The sequence below is a fragment of the Dipodomys merriami genome, unplaced genomic scaffold, assembly GCF_024711535.1.
Source record: "Dipodomys merriami isolate MVZ:Mamm:240054 unplaced genomic scaffold, mDipMer1.0.p SCAF_3, whole genome shotgun sequence".
Taxonomy (NCBI): domain Eukaryota; kingdom Metazoa; phylum Chordata; class Mammalia; order Rodentia; family Heteromyidae; genus Dipodomys; species Dipodomys merriami.
The window spans coordinates 96,541,362-96,561,114 of record NW_027204492.1 but is presented as its reverse complement, the minus strand read 5'-3'; the positions used below and the strand labels follow the sequence as shown (position 1 = coordinate 96,561,114).

Below are 19,753 nucleotides of genomic sequence, written 5' to 3'. Positions count from 1 at the left end.
ACCTTGAACATACTAGGAAAGTGCTCTACCTTTGAGCAAAATACTTAGATTGGTTATTTACAGAAAAAGTTTGCCAAATTCTGTTCTAAACATGAAAGTTTTCAATATTATATTACTTGTTTGTTATTTTATCACCTTTCCTCTACTGCATAGTAATGTGCCTCACGAAATTACTGATGGAAGATTTAATTGTAATCACAGACTATTGTACAGTGTTTATATTACAAGTAGCTTCTATTTATATCTCATACTGTTTCATTAGTATGACCCCTAATTTAGATACAATAAATGTTAGCTATAGTATATAAAATGTTTTCTATTTTTGTGCCAGTACTGGGGCTTGTACTCAGGGCCCAGGTGCAGTCCCTGAGCTTTGTGCTCAAGGCTAGTGCTCTACCACTTGAGACACAGCTCCACTCTGGCGTTTTAATAGTTTTTATTGGAGATAAGAGTCTGGGGCTGGGAAGGTGGCTCAGTGGGAGAGTGCTTGCCTTGCGTACATGAGGCCCTGGGTTTGATTCCGAGAAGAGCTGATGGACAGCGCCCAGGCCCAGAGTTCAGGCCCCCACGACCCATTAAAAAAAATAAAACAAATAAAAAAACATATCTTGAAAAAAAAAATAGCCGGGCACTGGTGGCTCACGCCTGGAATCCTAGCTACTCAGGAGGCTGAGATCTGAAGATCATGGTTCAAAGCCAGCCCGGGCAGGAGAGACCGTGAGACTCCTAGCTCCAATAAACCACCAGAAAACCGGAAGTGGCGCTGTAGCTCAAGTGGCAGAGCGCTCGCCTTGAGCTGAAGAGCTGAGGGACAGCGCCCAGGCCCAGAGTTCAAGCCCCACGACCGACAAAAAAAAAAAAAAGAGTCTCATGGACTTTCTTGCCTGGGCTGGTTTCAAACTGTGATCCTCAGATCCCAGCCCCTGAGTAGCTAGGATTTACAGGCCTGAGCCATCAGTGCCTGGATGCAGTTATTTTTATAGACCGATCTTGCAACCTTTAACCTTGTAAAGAGTTTCAAAGTCAGTCCAGTGAGAGAATAAAGTGTTCTCAGTTCTTTCTTTTGCATCCATACTGTCCTGATTATATGTATAACAATTTAGATTCCCAGGAATAAGCCAGAACTTTGCAAATGCCATATGAATATCTTAGTCTTAATTTAATAATTTACTTTCCACTTGCTGTTTTTAATCTCAGGAGATGGTTGTTGATACAAAGTGAGCTCTGAATCATGTCAAATAAAGGCATGCTCTAATATTAGGCATTCTAGCCAGCCAGCTGCCAGTTAGAACACACAGTTACAATTCTCCTAAGATTAAATTCTTGGAGTTTTGTAAACCTATTTCCTTTTATTGCATCTAGGCTAATGTTTTTCATAGTTATATACTTATAGTGCTGTTTTTTTCCAGGAGAAATCTTACTTAGGTTTAGAAGGAGAATTTAGTAAATAAAAATGACTCAAACTTTTCTATTCCTTTAGAGTTTTAGCAACATTAAAAATAGTTCAGATATTTGTTTGTAAGATAACTTTTAAATATCTGAAAAAGTATATTTTGACAAGTTTATGTCATTGTTTTCTTTTTCTTTGTGAGGAGGAATATCTGGAAGTCCTCTAACTCTCATTCTTCAAATGCTGTGGTGTACTGTATTCTTAGTTTTTCTTAAATTCCTAATAATATTTATGTTTGTCCATGCTGGATTTCCATAAAGTACTTTAATATCACCATGATGAACTAGTGTTCCTTGAAACTAAAATAAATGATTTCTTTGTATTTTTTTCATAATAATAGGTCATTGATTACTTTTTCTTTTCTTCTTCTTTTTTTTTAGAATGTGATATGTTCCTTTACTCCTCGCCAAATTGGATCCTTCAAAGTACAGCAAATAATAGATATTATTGGCCCGGTGGCAGATGAAAAATTAGAGTCTTTATCAATGAAACCATTTCATCAAATATATTTAGAGTTCCATAGTGTATGCAAAGCTGTCACTAAGAAAGTGGTGATGAAAATTAATCCTGGTACAGTATTGTGTTGTTTTCAATATACTTGTTGTTATGAATATATTTATAGAATATGTATAGAATTACCTGGATATATTAACTTTTGTTGTACACATCAGATAAGATTGAAACAACTGGTTTTCATACATTAGCATGCATCAAAATCATCCCATAGGCCTGTTCAAATATATTATCACTGGCTTGCATTTCAGCATTGGTTATTAAGCAGGTCTATGCTGGATCAAAAGAATTGTGTTTTTACTAAGTTCCTAGTAGATGGTATATTTCTATTCTGAGTGTTATGCTTTTAGTGAATGATCTATATATTTTAATGGCTGATATAGGTTCTTCTTTCTACATTTTACTCTTTTTGGGGGGGGTCAGTTGTGGGGCTTGAACTTGAGGTCTGGGCGCTGTTCCTGAAAGTATTTTGTTCAAGGATAGTGCTCTACCACTTTGAGTCAAATCTCCATTTCTTGTTTTTAGATGGTTAATTGGAGGTAAGAGTATTTCCTTCCTGGACTGGCTTCAAATTGCAATTCTCAGATCCCAGCCTCCTAATTAGCTAGGATCCCATGTGTGAGCCATCAGTGCTCAGCTACATTTCATTCTTTAAGTCTCACTATAATCTGGATTTGACCATCCCCAAATTTTCTGGTTGTTGCTTTTTCACTCAGTACTCTATCACATTTCATATATTGAAATTGGATGGTATACAACTGTTTAAACCTATCTAAATTTCAGCTTCATGTAGATCAACAGAAGTATTTCAAGTTATATTTATATTATGCATGCATTTTATAATCTATTTCTGTATTCCTTGGCTAACTTGTTCTGTATATGCCTGTGTACTAAGTGATCTGTTTTTCCTGATTATTTTTCCTTGAAAATTTAGTATTTAAATTAGAGCCAATTATAATAGTGTATTAATTCATGACTTTTTAAAAGAAAGCTAAAATTCAAACTGCCAAAGATAAACTTAATGCTCATTTCTATAAAAGGTTTATCTCCTTTCGTCAGTAATCCTATTGGAAAGTTTGTGATCAAAGATTTGGCAAAAAATAAGAATCCTGTACCTGTAGCAATGCTGCAATCAGCCACAACATGCCTGCATAATCATCACATAACTGAAAAGTCCACAGCCAATGCATTGATAGCCTATCCCAATGACCGACCTGGGAGTATAAGGCCTGGAGATCACCATAAGACTTTCAGGTAACATATCATATTAAAAATTGTAACTTTGAAAAACATAATCTCTAATGACATTCAAAAGTCTGCCAAGAACATGAGAACATGATGTTAAATAAAATGATGTCAGTAAAACTTTTTTTTGTTGGTCATGGGGCTTGAACTCTGGGCCTAGGCACTATCCCTGAGCTCTTCCAGCTCAAGTGCTCTACCACTTGAGCCATAGCACCACTTCTAGCATTTGTGTTTTTTGTTTTTATGGGGTTTTTTTGTTTCTTTTTGCTTTTTAAAAAAATTTTGTTGGTCATGGGGATTGAACTCTGGGCCTGGGTGTTGTCCCTCAGCTCTTCAGCTCAAGATTAGTTGCTCTACCACTTGAGTCACAGCACCACTTCTGGTTTTCTGGTGGATAATTGGAGATAAGAGTCTCATGGATTTTTCTGTCCAGGTTGGCTTTGAGCTGCGATCCTCAGATCTCAGCCTCCTGAATAGCTAGAATTACAGGTGTAAGCCATTGGCACCCAGTTGTTTTCTCTCTTTTTAATATGGAGCACATGGTTGTTGAATGCCCAACTGTATTTTCTTTATCTAATCTTTTCATTGCCTCTGCTGTGTACTACCTGGAAGTGACTGATATGTAAAACAACTTTTCATGAATATTATTAATAAGTATAGAAAAATGACAGAAATTACCATACTTAGAAATGTAAGTCCTCAGAATAGATATGTTTACTCAATATGATTGAGTGCTTGAGCTTATCTAAATAAAAGTATTATATTGTGGAAAACTATCATTATTATCATCATCTTTAGTTATCCCCTCAAAGATATACTTAATGTAACTATTTCTAAGCTGAGCTAAAATAACAGATATTTAAACCTCTACAAATTTACTACCTTACAAATAATTCACTAGAAATAATCAATGCATTTTGAAATGCTTTTCTATGCCCTGAGCCAAAAATATACTTTGTACACATTTGCAAGTGATACAGGTTTCTTTTTTGCCTGTATTATGCTACTAATATACTACCTAAACTTGATAGTTCAACTTGTCACTTTACTTTAGAGAACCTTTAAGTTCACTTAATTCTGTAGCAAATTTACTGTAATGTCATTTGATTTTTAGGCCATTTTTATTATAAACATTCTGTAGTGTGCTATAGAATATTCTGTTTTATTTTACAAATCCTATTTATGTTTGCCCTTGTTTTCATTTGACAAGTACCGTAACACAGAGAAAAAAAAGCATTCATATTCAAATTTAAATAATTATATATTGTAAAAAGTCAATTGTGTCTTCTTTTTCCCTGCAATGGTAGCTTCTGGAAACATTTATATATCTCATGTAAATATGTGGATGAAATGCTTTAAGTTAGTGTTAACACTTTATTTCTAACTCTGTATCAATTAGATCATTTAAATATAAGATTTAGCACTTCCTATTTATTCCATAGACATTTATTTTTCCTCAATAAATCTGCTTTACATTAATAGAGGAGAAGATTCAGTCCTGTATGAAAGAAATTTTATTGTACTATATTTACTTTTGCTCATTGAAATATTTATCTATTTTAATGGCACTATAATTTGAATTCAGTTCTTCATGCTTGCTTGGCAAGCTATACCACATGATTCATTCCTTCAGTTATTTTGAAATAGGGCCTTGCTTTTTACCTTTGTCTGGCCTAGGCTTCATCCTCCTAGTTATACTTCCCACTGCAGCTGGAATGACAGGCATGTGCTACCATGCACAACTTTTTTCATTGAGGTGGAGTTTTGTATACTTCTGCCTAGGTTATCCGAGAACCATAATCCTCATGAATTCAGCCTCCCAACGTAACTAGTATGACAAGCTTGAGACACAATACCCAGTTATTGGTTGAGATGGAGGTCTTCTGAAAATTTTCCCAGGCTGGACTAGAATCATAATCCTCCTGATCCTTCCTGTTTATGGAAAATAAATTTTTATTGTTAAAGAATATTTATTACTTAAGAATATATAAGGATTTAGATATGTTACTAATGCCTAGTCACTTAAGGTGTTTTCCCCATTGGTACTTTATATGTCCTTCCTTTTCTCCTTTTTACAGACATTAGAACTTTAGGTAAGAAATTATTTCTAAGAGTCTTAGAGCTTGACTAAGTGTGGAAGGGTATTGTTTTCCTGCTCTAGGGAAAGAGAGAAAAAGGATAATAAGTTGAGGATAGCCTGAGCAAAGAGTTAACATGAGACCCAATCTGACAAAAATCTAAAAGCAAAAGGCTTTGGGTATGGCTCAAGTGTTAGAGCACTTGACTAACATGTGTGAGGTCCTGAGTTCAATCTTTAATACCACATTAAACTTAGTGCTTGATGGAAAATTTAAATATTAACTGTCTTTTAGTAACTATGCATTTTGTGTTCTTTTTGTATCACTCTGTTAAAAGTTAAGTTAAATATATCTTTATGTGACTATCAAGGAAGTATGAAACAAGGAAAATGTGATGAATTTTCTATTTCCATTTATCATACACATGAGTTATTGAGGGTAAGAATCTTAATGACATAAAATTTACTAAAGGTTGAGGTCGACTAAGGCCAGAATGTATTCATGATATTACTTTGTAATTCATTGAAAATATGTAGCAGTTAAAAAGGAAAGAACATGAAAGCAATGAGGTCAATCTAACATATATAAAAATTACAGTTATTTTTATTGATTACTTCTTTTTTATAGATTTATTGCTCATATTTTATAACCTCTATGATTTTAGGAAAGTAACATGTTTGAAAAAAGATTTCACTATTCTATATTTTTTAATTTTATCACAATGATCTAAAAGTATTGATCTCTTAGGACAAACTGATCAGATTAAAATTTAATTTTTGAAGTCTAATTTATAATTTAGAACTCTCCAAATAGCTTATTTCACTAATTCCATAAGGGCAAGTTTATGGTAGGCACTCCTGCCTACCAATAACCTTAAGAATAAGCTTTTTTCTCTGATTAAATTTTAAAAATTGGCTTTATTCTACATACTTTTTTTTTTTTTTTGTCGGTCGTGGGGCTTGAACTCTGGGCCTAGGCACTGTCCCTCAGCTCTTCAGCTCAAGTCAAGCGCTCTACCACTTGAGCTACAGCGCCACTTCCGTCTACATACTTCTGAAAGAAGTTTTTTCATACAGAATAGAATATGAGGCAAAAGATGATTCCATTCCCCACTGTATGACCAGGTCTACCAAAGTAGTTGGCTTGAAGTTGTAACACACACTAACAGTGCAAATACATAGATATAAATTTTAACAAGACTTGTTCACATTGTAGGACAATTTTCACGAAGACTCCAAGACATAACTATATAGATCATGAATATGAATATACTAGCCTTGAACAAGAAAAAAAGAAAGCACATCAAGACTATTACACAAAATATATTAGAAACTCAAGGAACATTCGCCTACAGAAAGAAGCAGAAAGGTAAAGTACAGCCCATCAAACAATATACCAAATGAAGGTGCCCATATAGGTATTTTTTTAAGAAAATGGTTATTTTAATTATACAAATTTGTGTGTAGTTTAATAGTTTGATACATGTGTATGGTGTCTACTGACCAATTTAGGGCAGTTAGCATTCCCATCTCTTCCAATATTTGTAATACTTTTAATCAAAGAAATAATTGAACTTATTTATGAAGTATTTGGATGTTTCAGGACATGTATACAAATCAAGTGAGGATAATTTATGTTTCCATTTGTGTTTACCTCTATGAAGAAATCTAGAACTTAATTCCACCTGTGTTTCAGTACTTCTAATATTCCCTTTATTTCCTAACTGCCCCCAAATATCCAACATGTAATATCCACTTTTCTACATTCATATCAAATATTTTAGCATCTACATATAAGAGAGAACATGTGGTATTTTCTTTCTGCATTTTACTTAACATATTGTTTCAACATTTGACTAAAAATGAGAGGATTTCATTCATGTATGTATGTGTGTATGTGTGATGTGTTTGTATGTGTAGGCCCTTTGGTTTGAACTCAGGGCCTAAGCTTTGTCCATGAAATTTTTTTTTTGTTTTTTGTTTTGGTTTGTCTTTTGCTCAAAGATAACACTCCATCACTTGAGCCACAACTCTATTTCTATCTTTTTTGTAGTTAATTGGAGATAAGAGTCTCAAGGACTTTCCTCCTCAGACTAGCTTTAAACTATTATCCTCAGCCCTCAGCCTTCTGAGTAGCTAGGGTTACAGGTGCATTTCATTCTTTATAATGTCTAAATAATACTTCTTGTGTAGTTCATATACCACACTTTCTGTATCTATGACTTGGCAGTTATGAATAAATAAACATGGGTAGTCAGCCATCTCTTCATTATGCTGTTTGTAAATAATAGCCAGAAGTGGAATAAGCTGTATCATATGATACATCTAGTTTTACTTTTGTAAAGAACCTCTGTACTGTGCTCCCTGATTGTTCCACCACCGAATTTTAAAACAAATTTAAAATCTTCCTTTGAGAAGTGTCCATTTGTATCATTTGTCATACATGAATTGATTAGTTTAGGGACTTTGTTATTGAGGGGTTTTTTAAAAAATATTTTGAGAAATCTTTTGTCAAATGAATAGTTTGCAGTCTTCCTCTAAGATATAGGTATTTCTTGACTCTTACACCAAAGTTTCCTAAGTTGATAGAATTGGTATACTTTTGCTTTGGTTGCCTGTATTTTGGTGGTCTTCTCCAAAAAAATTGCTTGTGCTAGTGTCTTATTTACTCCAGGTTTTATTATAGTAATTTCATATCTTTGTTCTATTTTATGTTGATATTTGTGTATGATACACAATAAGGTTCAAATTCTAATCTTCTGCATGTGAACATCATATATTTTCTTTGCTCTTTAGGTTCTTTCTGTTTTGAATTAATTTATAGTAATATTATTACCATTTGATATGGAGATGTCTTAGGCACAATCTTAACCTTAAAACAGAGATTCCATTATATGTGATGTGTGCAGACTTATTTTTTCAGGAGGAACCTGTACAGAATGAATGATGCAGAACAGAGGCAGGAAGAGAGTTGAAGAAGGAATGTGTTTCAAATACAGTTTATACTCAGCCTAATTCTTAGAATCTTTTGAACATAAATTATGCCACATAGTTGTCCCTTCCTCTAGATAAAGAAGCTTGTCTTAACTGATATCTGCCTCTCATTGACTGTGGGCTGCTCCTGAATGTGACACAGCAGTTGAAGCGGATATAACTTCCCATAAGTGGTATTAGAAGAGAATGAGCCTTAGTGGAGGAAAATTTCCTGTCGACTAGTGTTCCAGTCTGGCTAAGTAGATATGAGTGAGCCGCAACAACATGTACTATGGGTACTATTTGCATTTATATTTATAATTTATAAATAACCTGGCCTCAATTATTCATTCTTTTTCTTATTGTTATTTTAATAGGCAACATATGTGTTCACATAATGATACAGACATAGGCTTACAACCAGGGTCAGGCCTAAAGTCACCCCCTCTCTCAGTAGCTGAAATAGAAGAGGTAATACCTTTACCTCCACCAGAGTCTCCCATCAATGACACTCAGTTATTAAGTACAAAGAAAATGGCATCGAAGGAGATAGAGGCCCAACATAATAAGGTATATGTGATACTTTACTTTTTGTTCTAATATTCGAATTCTTAAAATAGCTTTTGATAATATTGAATGATTAATTTTGGAAAAATTTGTTTTTCCTTAGGTTCTCAAAGGACTTAAATCAGAACCATCCACTAACCAGGAGAAACATGAGTGTAGCTTACATTTGACACCAAAGCAAATTCATCAAGTAATTGTTGGTAAGAACATAAAAAAACATACTGCATTATTTTTTAGCCTATTTATAAGAGATAATTTATAATCTTCAGAAATCATAATTTTTTTTTGGTCCGGTCGTGGGGCCTGAGCTCTGGGCCTGGGCGCTGTCCCTCAGCTCTTCAGCTCAAGGCTAGCGCTCCCACTTGAGCCACAGCAACACTTCCGGCTTTTTTCTTTTTGCTTATGTGGTGCTGAGGAATCAAACCCAGGGCCTCAGGCATGCAAGGCAAGCGCTCTACCACTGAGCCAACTTCACAGTCCCAGAAATCATAATTTTAAAGTATAGAAGTCAATAAATTTTTTAAAATTTAGTTATGAAACCTCCATCACAGTTCAATTTAGAATATATAATCACCACTGTATCTGTAGGCGATCACTCCCTATTTTTTACCTTCTGCCTTGAGCTATCAATAAATCCTTTAAATCCTTTCTATCTTTATGAGTTTTTCTGTTCTGAACATTCCATATAAATGGAATAATATGATATATGATAAACTACATATTACTTTTATCACAGCATATGTTTTTTGGGACTTATATATCTGGTACTCCTTATTAATTTCTATATTTAAATGGCATCCCACTGTTATTTTATTTATTTTATTTATTTTAATTTATTTTTCTACTGATTCTTGGATATTGTGCTGTTTCAAACTTGTGTCTCATGGATCATGAGGCTATACATATTGACATAAAATTTTTTGAAGGGCTGTAAGGTTTTATTTTTTATTAGATTCTTAAGATTAGAATTGCTGACTTGTATGAAAAAAGTATAACTGACTTAAAAAAAAAATAAAACCTCCTAAAAGGTTGCCAAAGTAACTCTATCAAGTTACAATGGCCAGGAATTTGAGAGATGCTATGCTCTATAGTTCCATGAACTTATCTTTCCCTATTATTTGGTAATTATTCTTGCCTTCCAAATTAGTTATTGACTGATCAGACAAGCAGATCTATACAAAAAAACAAAAGAAAGTTAGAAGACAGTGTTCATTGAATTTTCTACAGCTTCTCTGTTAATTTCCCTCTTTCTTTCCCTGATGCCATGAGCATCTTAGTACAGTCACTCTGGGAATAGGGATTCTGTATTGACAAAGCCAGCTAATCTGAGGGAATTTTAAGAGGACTGGAGGAAGTATATAGAGAGGATATATTTAATGAAATGGGTAAGGGAGTAGCTCTCATTTTTACATACTGGGGGTGCTCTTTGAGCCTCTAAATGGAGCAGGGCCTAATCCCATAAAAAGATTATAGTTTCAGAAAACTGATTCTAATTATATATTTCAAAATTAAGGTAATTATTAAACACAATAGACTTGTTTGATTAGTTTGCTCCACTTTTTTTACACTTTCTATTAACATTTTGACCAACCCAACAATACATGCTTGGATATCACCCCAGCTTGTTTCTGTTATACTGATGTTTCTCACATGCCTTATAACATGGTTATTTTCCTATTCTCATATCTGGCCAACCTGGTAGATATTCAGTCAGAAGTCTCCTTCATCAAATAGAGAGTAAAGACCCTTTCAAGCATATTGTAAGTGATAGCCATAGTAACTAGAAACACTTATTAGCATGTTCATAATATCTTATATCAGCTCAGCTTAAGGTAGGAGAAACTTCCATTTTTGTTTAAGCTGGAGTGACAAAGATCAAATTTAATCACCTGCCTGAAATGATCAAAAACAAGTGACAAAAATACATCAGATTTTCCTTAACATGGAATATCAAACAGTGAAAAATATGGTAGCAGGGGCACAGGAATGGAAGTGGGAAGTATGAACACATGCAGTCATGGTATTCAATATATACTATGTAAAAATGGACTATGCAACTTGTGGGCAGGGATGGGAGGGTGGAAATGGGGAAAAGGGAAAGAAGTGATGATATTGTTCAAGAAGGATGATATTGTACAGCTCCTTAATGATAACAATAAAAATGACTTTTAAAAAGATAGGGAGGGGGGCTGGGAAGGTGGCTCAGTGGTAGAGTGCTTTCCTTGCGTGCATGAGGCCCTGGGTTCGATTCCTCAGCACCACATAAGCAGAAAAAGCCAGAAGTGGTAGAGTGCTAGCCCCCACGACCGGCATAAATAAAAAAATAAATAAATAAATAAATAAATAAATAAATAGAGAGGGACTGGGAGAGAGTGAGGGAACAGAAGACAGTGTTTTAAAGGAAATGTACTCATTATGTGACTCATGTAATTGTGTAATCCCTCTGTAGATCACCTGTATAATAACAATAAAGAAAATTAATTTTTTAAAAAGGTACCAAAGAGATTTACTAGCATGAGAGTTTCCAGTCCACAGCACATAGAGAAGGAACTAAAAACCTGAAGTAATTCATGCAATGAAATGACAAACATAAGAGACCAGGATCACCAAGGATCAGAGTAGCTGGAAAGAAAAGAACTTCACAATAAAACTTCTGTTCTGCTGATGGCCTCTCTCAATTATTCAGAAAATGTTTAACCAGATAATGAATGTGAGAAAGCCATCCCAAATGAGCAAAATGAAAAATTACAAAGGATTATAGAATAATCAACCCTGAAAAAACCAGGAATAATTACTGTTGCCACCTAGCTGATTGAAATCAAAACCTTCATGGCTTATAGGTCAATGCAACAAATACTCAGCAAGTTCTTTTAGTAGTAGCAAATTATTGCTATTTATAACACTACTGCAGACCTATATAACTTACATAATGAAAGCTTTGAAACAAAAAATGTTTTAAAGTAACTTCTTCCCAGAATAGAAAATTCATTGGAACACAAAATATGTGTCTGTTATAATTTAATAATTGACATTTAAAAGGAAAAGACTTGAATAGTGAGTTATGGTAAAATTACTAATACCTGTATTCTGGATTCATGAGTAAAATAATTTCACTGATGATAGCTAAGAGAATTTGTTGTGAATTAGTGTGCTGAGATGAGTTACATTGTGCTTACTTTGTTATATAATTAGAATATATTCATATTAGAAGTTAGTCAAAAATGTAAATATCAATTTTTGATCATTTAAGTAAAATAGCTTGCCATTATAGTAAATATTATAGTAAATATTTTATCATTTTCTATGATTTGATTGATTTCAATTAGATAAATGAAAACATTTCAACATTAAAATTAGTAACTTACTTTTCATTGTTTTAGGACCCTCAATTCTGAACTTCGGTAATATTTGTGTGAGCTCTACAAACATTCGTCAATTGCATTTTATTAACATGCTCTCTATGCATGTTTTGGTCCAGTTAGATGTTAACATGGAAGAACTTCAGAAAACAAAACAATTATCATTTGTAATTCCACCCACAGCTAGTACTTATGTTTCAATGGTATTTGAATCCCATAAAATTGGAAATTTTTGGAAGTAAGCTTCATTTTTTAATTTCTGTGTGCTAGGATCATTTGTAGCATGTATTTACCTAAATAATTGTACTATATTATATTTGATTTCAAAGCATGAGCACTACATATGTGTCAACTCATAGATCTGTAGTTTCATATTTCTCTGATAATGTAATTCTCTTTCATAATTATTTAAAAATATTACCTACTAGTTATTAATTATGTAGATTAATCTATGACATACATTTTTCATACATAAGTGAATTCTTTTTTTAAGAGTTGTTTTATTGTGAGAATAGCGTACAGAGAAGTTACAATTACATGGGCAAGACGAGTACATTTCTTATCAAGCACTGTTGCCTCCTCTTTGTTTCCCCTTCCCATCCCTTCCCATACTCCCCCCTTCCCACCTGATCCTCCCCCCACCCCCTACCAAAGTTGTAAAGTTTGTTTTTCGACATAACAACTCGTACATCTCATTGTTGCAATGGGTACCTGTAACCCTATAGTCAAAATAGCTATGATCACTTAAACATGGATGCTTTTGGTGTGTTACAGGTCATTTACATTTACAGTGAACAGCATTTCTGGTGGGCATATCCTGGTGATGGCAGCTATTACAGCAATAAGACTTGAATTATCTTCTAAGGAGATATTATTGAAGCCCCAAGCTTTCTTAGTGAAAACGTGTTTTCGAGGGACAGTTAAATTGCATAATCGCCAGAATCTTCCTGCTCGGTTTGGATGGCACCCAATAAATACAGATAAAGGGTTTGCCTTTTCTATTCGTCCAGCTAGTGGTAATAATTTATTTTGTTTCATTCAGACATTTATTTATTAATTCACTTGTGTATCTAGACATGCATCAATTAAGCTGTATTCTGGCTAAGAGCATAGAAGTAACTAGATACTGTGATCAGGGTAATTTTTACCTAGGTAAATGTGATTTAACAATATGGGTTATTAAGGTTTTGTTTCTTTTCAAATGATTTACTTCTAATTTGGTATTTTTATAAGCATTGAATGTTTTCCTGCTTGTTTTATTTACTTTTTTGTTGACTTTACTCTTAGTAAAACCATGAGTCACTCAACCCTTTGTGATACAGTGACTTTACTCTAACCAACTCAGGCATTGTATTCCTGTATTCATCCTCATGCCAGTACTTAGAAGCCATTTGATGAAGTTTTTTCCACTTCCATGGTTCAAATTTCACCCCATCTTTTCTGCTTTTATAGGTAAAAACTATGATATTCACTCTATCCTATTCAGTATCATGTTCCCCTGAATTTCAGAAGTTTCTCTCTCCCTGAAAGAACTTCTAACTCATTTTATTCCTTCAAGTATACATTTTTCCTTATTCCAAGAAAATGATAACTTTGAGTAGGTAAAAGCCTCTCATACCAAATAGGATTCTAAACACATAAGCTCTAAAAACATCTGAATTCTAGAAATAATTTAAATACTATGAGCTACATGGGAAGTTACATCTACAGGGATGTGTACATTTACAAAAATTTGTATATACATTTTTCTAATTTGGGGAGAGGAAGGGAAATAACAAAAAGATGAAATAAGGATAGAGGTTGACCCATTGTAACAATGAGATGTACACGACACTATGTTGAAAACAAACTTTACAACTTGGAGGGGGGGAAGAGGGAGGATTTGGGGAGATGGGGAGGGAAGGGATAGTAGGGGAAAAACAAAGGAGGAAGTAACAATGCTGGATAAGAAATGTACTCATTACCTTACTCATGTAACTGTAACGCCTCTGTACAGTATTTTTTACAATAAAAATAAAATAAAAAAATTTCTCTAGTAATGATTATTCCTTTCTCTGAAAGCTGAGTGAGTGTCAAATGTTGACAAGTATTTTAGAACGTTGGAAAATATATAGAGGGGACAAGGATTTGCTTAACAATCTCAAATTATTTCCTATAAACTATATAATATATATATATATATATATATATATATATATATATATATATATATATAACCCTTTCTTATCCTGTAGTGTGTTTCTTATTGATAAATCTATTAGTATTTGAACATTGGCATATTTTGGTCATACATTTTTCTTTACAGCATAAGCTTCAGAAATAAATTGTTAATTTCAGCTTTCAAGTAAATCCCATAGCTCTATGTTAATTTGGCAATTTCTCACTCAGCATATCCACACAATTAGAATTTAATACCAATGATTTGATTGTTACATTTTTAAGAAAGCTCTAATTTGTGGTATTTGCAAAGGCCCAACTAATAAGAATGTTGTAATGGCCTTATTTTCTCTATATATTCTCTGTAGGCATCGTTGATCCATATTGCTCACTGGAATGTGAGGTATCATGGCAACCAACTTTTAATTCTCCAGAGATTGGGGAATTTATTCTTCAAGTTGTTGGTGGAAACACATTGACATTAAAATGTGTTGCACAGGTAATTATCATTTAATGTGATTTTTATTTTGAATACTATAAATTGTTTAGACATAAGCATGCATATAATTGCATATATATGTACACATATATACATTGTATACACTCAATGTTTTTACAAATTTGGAACAAGCTCAATGCCCTTTTACCAAGTTCCATCTTTATTTCCATGACATGAGGATGCTTTTACATATTTCTTCTGTGAAAGGAGTTTGTAGCTTAGAAGTAAGATACACACAAATTTTAGAGATGACATATTGAAATAAGAACACAAGTCTTCCCTATACTTCAAGCTGGGTACTATATATATCTCTATCTATCTATCTATCTATCTATCTATCTATCTATCTATCTATTTATCATCTATCTCTCTATATCTCTCTATATTCTTTCTAAGATTGTTTATCAATGGATAATACTCATTTAGAAAGGTGTGCCAACTAAAATAGGTATTATTTAATCTTTAAAAACTGTAACCTATGATGACTTTTTTAACCTACCTACAGATTGGCCAGATCAAGAAGCAGAACATGATCAGCACATAAAAAGAACCAGTCTTTTAGGTTCACATTTCCAATCACTAGGGTCATCACTAGATTTACTTGTCAAAACATAGTATATATATATGGCTTCCTTCAAACATCATGAGGTTGCAGGACTAATCTGAGCTGATGCACTCGGTTGTAAACTATGCATTCTCCTAACAGTATTAGTTGTGTGACTGTATAATCATTTACCATCCACACAAGTAATAGGAATTTGGGTGATTTCAAATACTTAGGTAACAGAATATTATTTCTACCTCTTATAAACTGCCCTTAAGTGAATCTGTGCATAGTTTTTGAACTGTTGTTTATGTAACTGTGTTTGACAATTTATTATAAATTTGCCACGTACTCATTCTGCACATTTTTTCTAACAAAGCATGAGGAAATTACTAATTTGGATTTAGCTTTAATAATAATCATTTATTGAGTAATTCTGCTATGTTAAGGGATATTAATATATTCACAAATTTAATTCTTACAATAATCATATGAGAGTGTGGACAGTGAAAACATGGAGTTCTAGAGTGTTGAATGTAAGCTCACACATGTAATCATTCCTTAGCTAGAATTTATACACAGACTTACCAACTTCTACAGCACTGCTGTTACCTCTGGTAATAAAATTTGCTTTCTGCACTCTCTCCTTTGGGATTGGAAAAGAATATAGTTGGGAGAATCCAGAAGACTCAATTAAATTATTTTAGGCAAATGTTTGAATCTTTAAAACTTTTAAAGCTTTACACTTTTGAAGCATTCCAAGGAAAGTAAATTGACAAAATCTAATGTCGTACATCTGCAAAGTTGAGGACAGAGAATCACAAGTGTAGGTCCAGCCTGGGCTACATGAACTGTCTCCAAGATGAAGGAACATGAAGTGATTAAATAAAATGTTCATTCAATGTTTGTTTTTATGAAGGACTAAGCTGTTTAACTATTTTATTTCTGTTACCTTAGTCTGAAAACTTACATCAATTACCCAAATCATGTTCTTCAAATAAGTAAATAAAATATTCTCCATTCTAACATGACTATTACAGATTTATTTTAATTAGAAAAATAATATAATACTTTGAGTACTTTTAAATCAAGCTTAAAATACAAAACCCATTGTGAGATTTTTTTATACATTAAACTATTTTTATCTATAATATAGGAAGATTATCTTTTATCTTTCACTAATCATATTTGTGATGCATTCATGTTAGCACTTCAACCATTTTATTATTGTGAAGAAAAATACTTTACTATTATTTCAATTGTATTTTCCATTTCTTCCTCCTATTATTAGCTTGGTCACACCAAGGTCATGTTTTGGGAGCCAAGGGTGCTATTCAGTAATAGTCCTCAAGGTTTAACAACTTGGAGAAAAGCTATTCTTCATAATGTAGGACAACACCATGCATATTTCAAGGTAATTTAGAATTTTCAGCCTTTCATATTTGAATCCATATGTTGGTAACATAAATACTGTGAAGTTAATACTCTTACTAAATGTACTTCTGGTAAATTTTAGGTTATTTTATACGAAGATTTTCTGAGTATATTTTCCTTGAAAATTATTTCTCTCACTACCTTTGTTATTAGTTCTTTTCATTTGTTCTCTTCTTTTTTTACCTTCTGTCATCTGGTTTTTTAAAATAAAAAAAGTTTGAAAAATTATTATTATTATTTGTCTTCTTGGTGGCACTGGGGTTGCCTTATAGTTGCTAGGCAGAGACTCTACAACTTGAGCCATGACTTTAGCCCTTTTGTGTTTTTCCCTAATTATGTTTTGAGAGTTTTTTATATATCATTTTTATTGTGAAAATACCATACAGAGGGGTTACAATTACATGGGCAAGGTAATGTGTACATTTCTTATCAAGCATTGTTGCCTCCTCCTTTGTTTCCCTTCCTATCCCTTCCTATCTCCCCGCCCATGCCAAAGTTGCAAAGTTCATTTTCAACATAACATCTTGTACATCTCATTGTTGCAATGGGTCCACCTGTATCCCTATTTAAACAATTTGTTTTTTCCCTTCCCCTCCACAAATTATACCAACATGTTTTGAGAGTTTTTATTTTTTTAGTAGTTGTACAAAAGTGTTAGCACTCAACAAAGCAGTTTATGAAAACAGTGCCTCTTGATCAATGTCACCCCTTTCAACATTCTTACCTACCCCTCCCAACACACCCCGTCTCTCACATTCCTTGATTTTTAGCTTATATATTGAGATTTTTGCCATTTAACAAAGCAGTTTATGGATGCAGTGCATCGTGATCTGCGTCATTTCTTCAACATCTTCACCCCCGTTGACCCACCCCTTCCTGTATTTGTCTCAATTTTGTTCTACATACAATTCATTCTTGCCTGCATTCTACTTAGCTCCCCCTTCATCCTTCTACCATTCCCCTCTTGACCCATCTCTTGCAAGTACCCATTTCCTGGTACTTATTTTCTTGAGCTTTGACTTAGTCTTTCTAAAGAATTATACCATTTGTACTCTCTATAGAGTCTATTATACTTTAGTTAATTAAAATTGCATCTTGTATTTTTGTCCGGGCTTGCCTGGCCCATGATTCTTCTTCCTATGTGTCCTATGCATCAGAATCATGCATCTTTATGCTTTGCGTATTTACAATCTCTTTGACTGTACTTCCCATGAACAATGATGGCTCTGGATCAGTGTCTGTAGAAGCCAGATTTATGAAAAGTAGGTGGTTGATAATGTATTAAGTATACATTTCTTAAAGTTATAGTCTGCATTTGGTAATATACTTTCTCATTTCTCCCTATTTACATTCTGTGATTTAAAAAAATCATGGAAGCAACCAATGGAGATTAGTCTGAAGATAATCTATTTATAGTTGCCATTCCTTATTTAATTTGAGGGATGAGCAAAGCAGTGCCATAGGTTTTTATTAAAAAATATACTAAATCCTTCATTAGTGGTATTAGACATTACCAGTTGTGACTATCACTTTCACTTTTACATTAACATTTTCCTTCCAAATCATCTATCTGGGTAAAATCAAGAAAATAAGAAGTCGGTTTTTACTCTGGCCTCAGATAAACCATAACATAAAGACTTTGGTAATGTTTTGAAGATCAGTGTGACAGTTTACACATTAAACCACCTCCCGACTGACATCTCTTTCAGTTTTTAGAAGCAAGTAAAGTAGTCTCTAGAATCTCAGTCCCTTCTCTAACAGCAATATAAGTCTTTTTTCAGAAAGTACTCCAGGTAATAAATAATGTTGTAGAGATTCTTTTTGCTGAATGACAGCTGCAATTCCCTGTTTCAATTCAAGTGTGTGTGTGTGTGTGTGTGTGTGTGTGTGTGTGTGTGTGTGTGTGTGTGTGTGTGTGTGTGTGTTATTCAGATAATATTACAAAATCAGCCCCTTGCTAAGGAGGGCCATCTGTCTAGGAAGTGGGATGCTTTCCTAAATATCCTTTGAAACAGTAATTTTAAGTGGTCATGTTTCACTTTAAAATTTTTTCAATTCCAGGTTTCTAAAGATAGCCTTTTGCCTACTATTAACATTACTCCACCTGAAGGTATAATTCCATTTGGTGGATTAGCAGTTCTTAATATCTCCTGCACACCAACAATGGCAGAAAAATTCGACACAAGAGCAAGGGTATGCATATACATATGTATTGTATATATGTGTGAAAATGTATATATGCATATATACATAACATAAGACTTGTTTTTTAAAAATATTAATAATCATCCATATGCTACTATAAAATGGTCATATTTATTCTTAGAAAATTTAATTATTTCTCTTATTGAGAATTGATTTTAAGGTTATGATGTTAAAGGGCAATTAAAATTTCTACCAATTGTCTAGAAATTAAACTAGGTCTGAAGATCTATTTTTTAAAAAAGCAAACTAAACTTGGTGCTAGTGGCTCTCACTTATAACCCTAGCTACTCAGGAGGCTCAAAGCCAGTTCAAAGCCAGACAGAACAGGAAAGTCCATGAGACTCTTATCTCCAATAAACCACTCAGAAAAAGCTAGAAGTGGTGATATGGCTCAAGTAATAGAGTGCTAGCCTTGAACAAAAGATGCTCATGGACAGTGCCTGAGTTCAAGCCCCAGAGCTGGAAAAAATAGGTAAACTGATATAAATAATCTAACATAAAATTAGGTGCTAGTAAAATTGGGTGTCAGAATTTAAAGATGATTTCCAGAAAATATATATTATTTTGGGTCCAGTCGTGGAGGCCTGAGCTCTGGGCTTGGGCACTGTCCCTCAGCTCTTCAGCTCAAGGCTAGCGCTCTACCACTTGAGCCACAGCATGACTTCCAGCTTTTTTTATTTTTGCTTATGTGGTGCTGAGGAATTGAACCCAGGGCCTCATGCATTCAAGG

General features: G+C 33.6%; 1 protein-coding gene across 1 annotated transcript in view; it reads left to right on the top strand.

Annotated features, from left to right (window-relative positions):
• The window catches only part of Cfap47 (cilia and flagella associated protein 47), a 223,411-nt gene that overhangs the window by 15,568 nt on the left and 188,090 nt on the right, over positions 1-19,753 (top strand). Inside the window, exons 9-18 of the mRNA XM_070039243.1 lie at positions 1,831-2,020; positions 3,004-3,217; positions 6,502-6,654; positions 8,636-8,828; positions 8,929-9,025; positions 12,206-12,422; positions 12,959-13,200; positions 14,710-14,840; positions 16,676-16,798; positions 18,880-19,011. Of these exons, the coding sequence (XP_069895344.1) occupies positions 1,831-2,020; positions 3,004-3,217; positions 6,502-6,654; positions 8,636-8,828; positions 8,929-9,025; positions 12,206-12,422; positions 12,959-13,200; positions 14,710-14,840; positions 16,676-16,798; positions 18,880-19,011 (1,692 nt within the window). The remainder of the gene's footprint in view (positions 1-1,830; positions 2,021-3,003; positions 3,218-6,501; positions 6,655-8,635; positions 8,829-8,928; positions 9,026-12,205; positions 12,423-12,958; positions 13,201-14,709; positions 14,841-16,675; positions 16,799-18,879; positions 19,012-19,753) is intronic.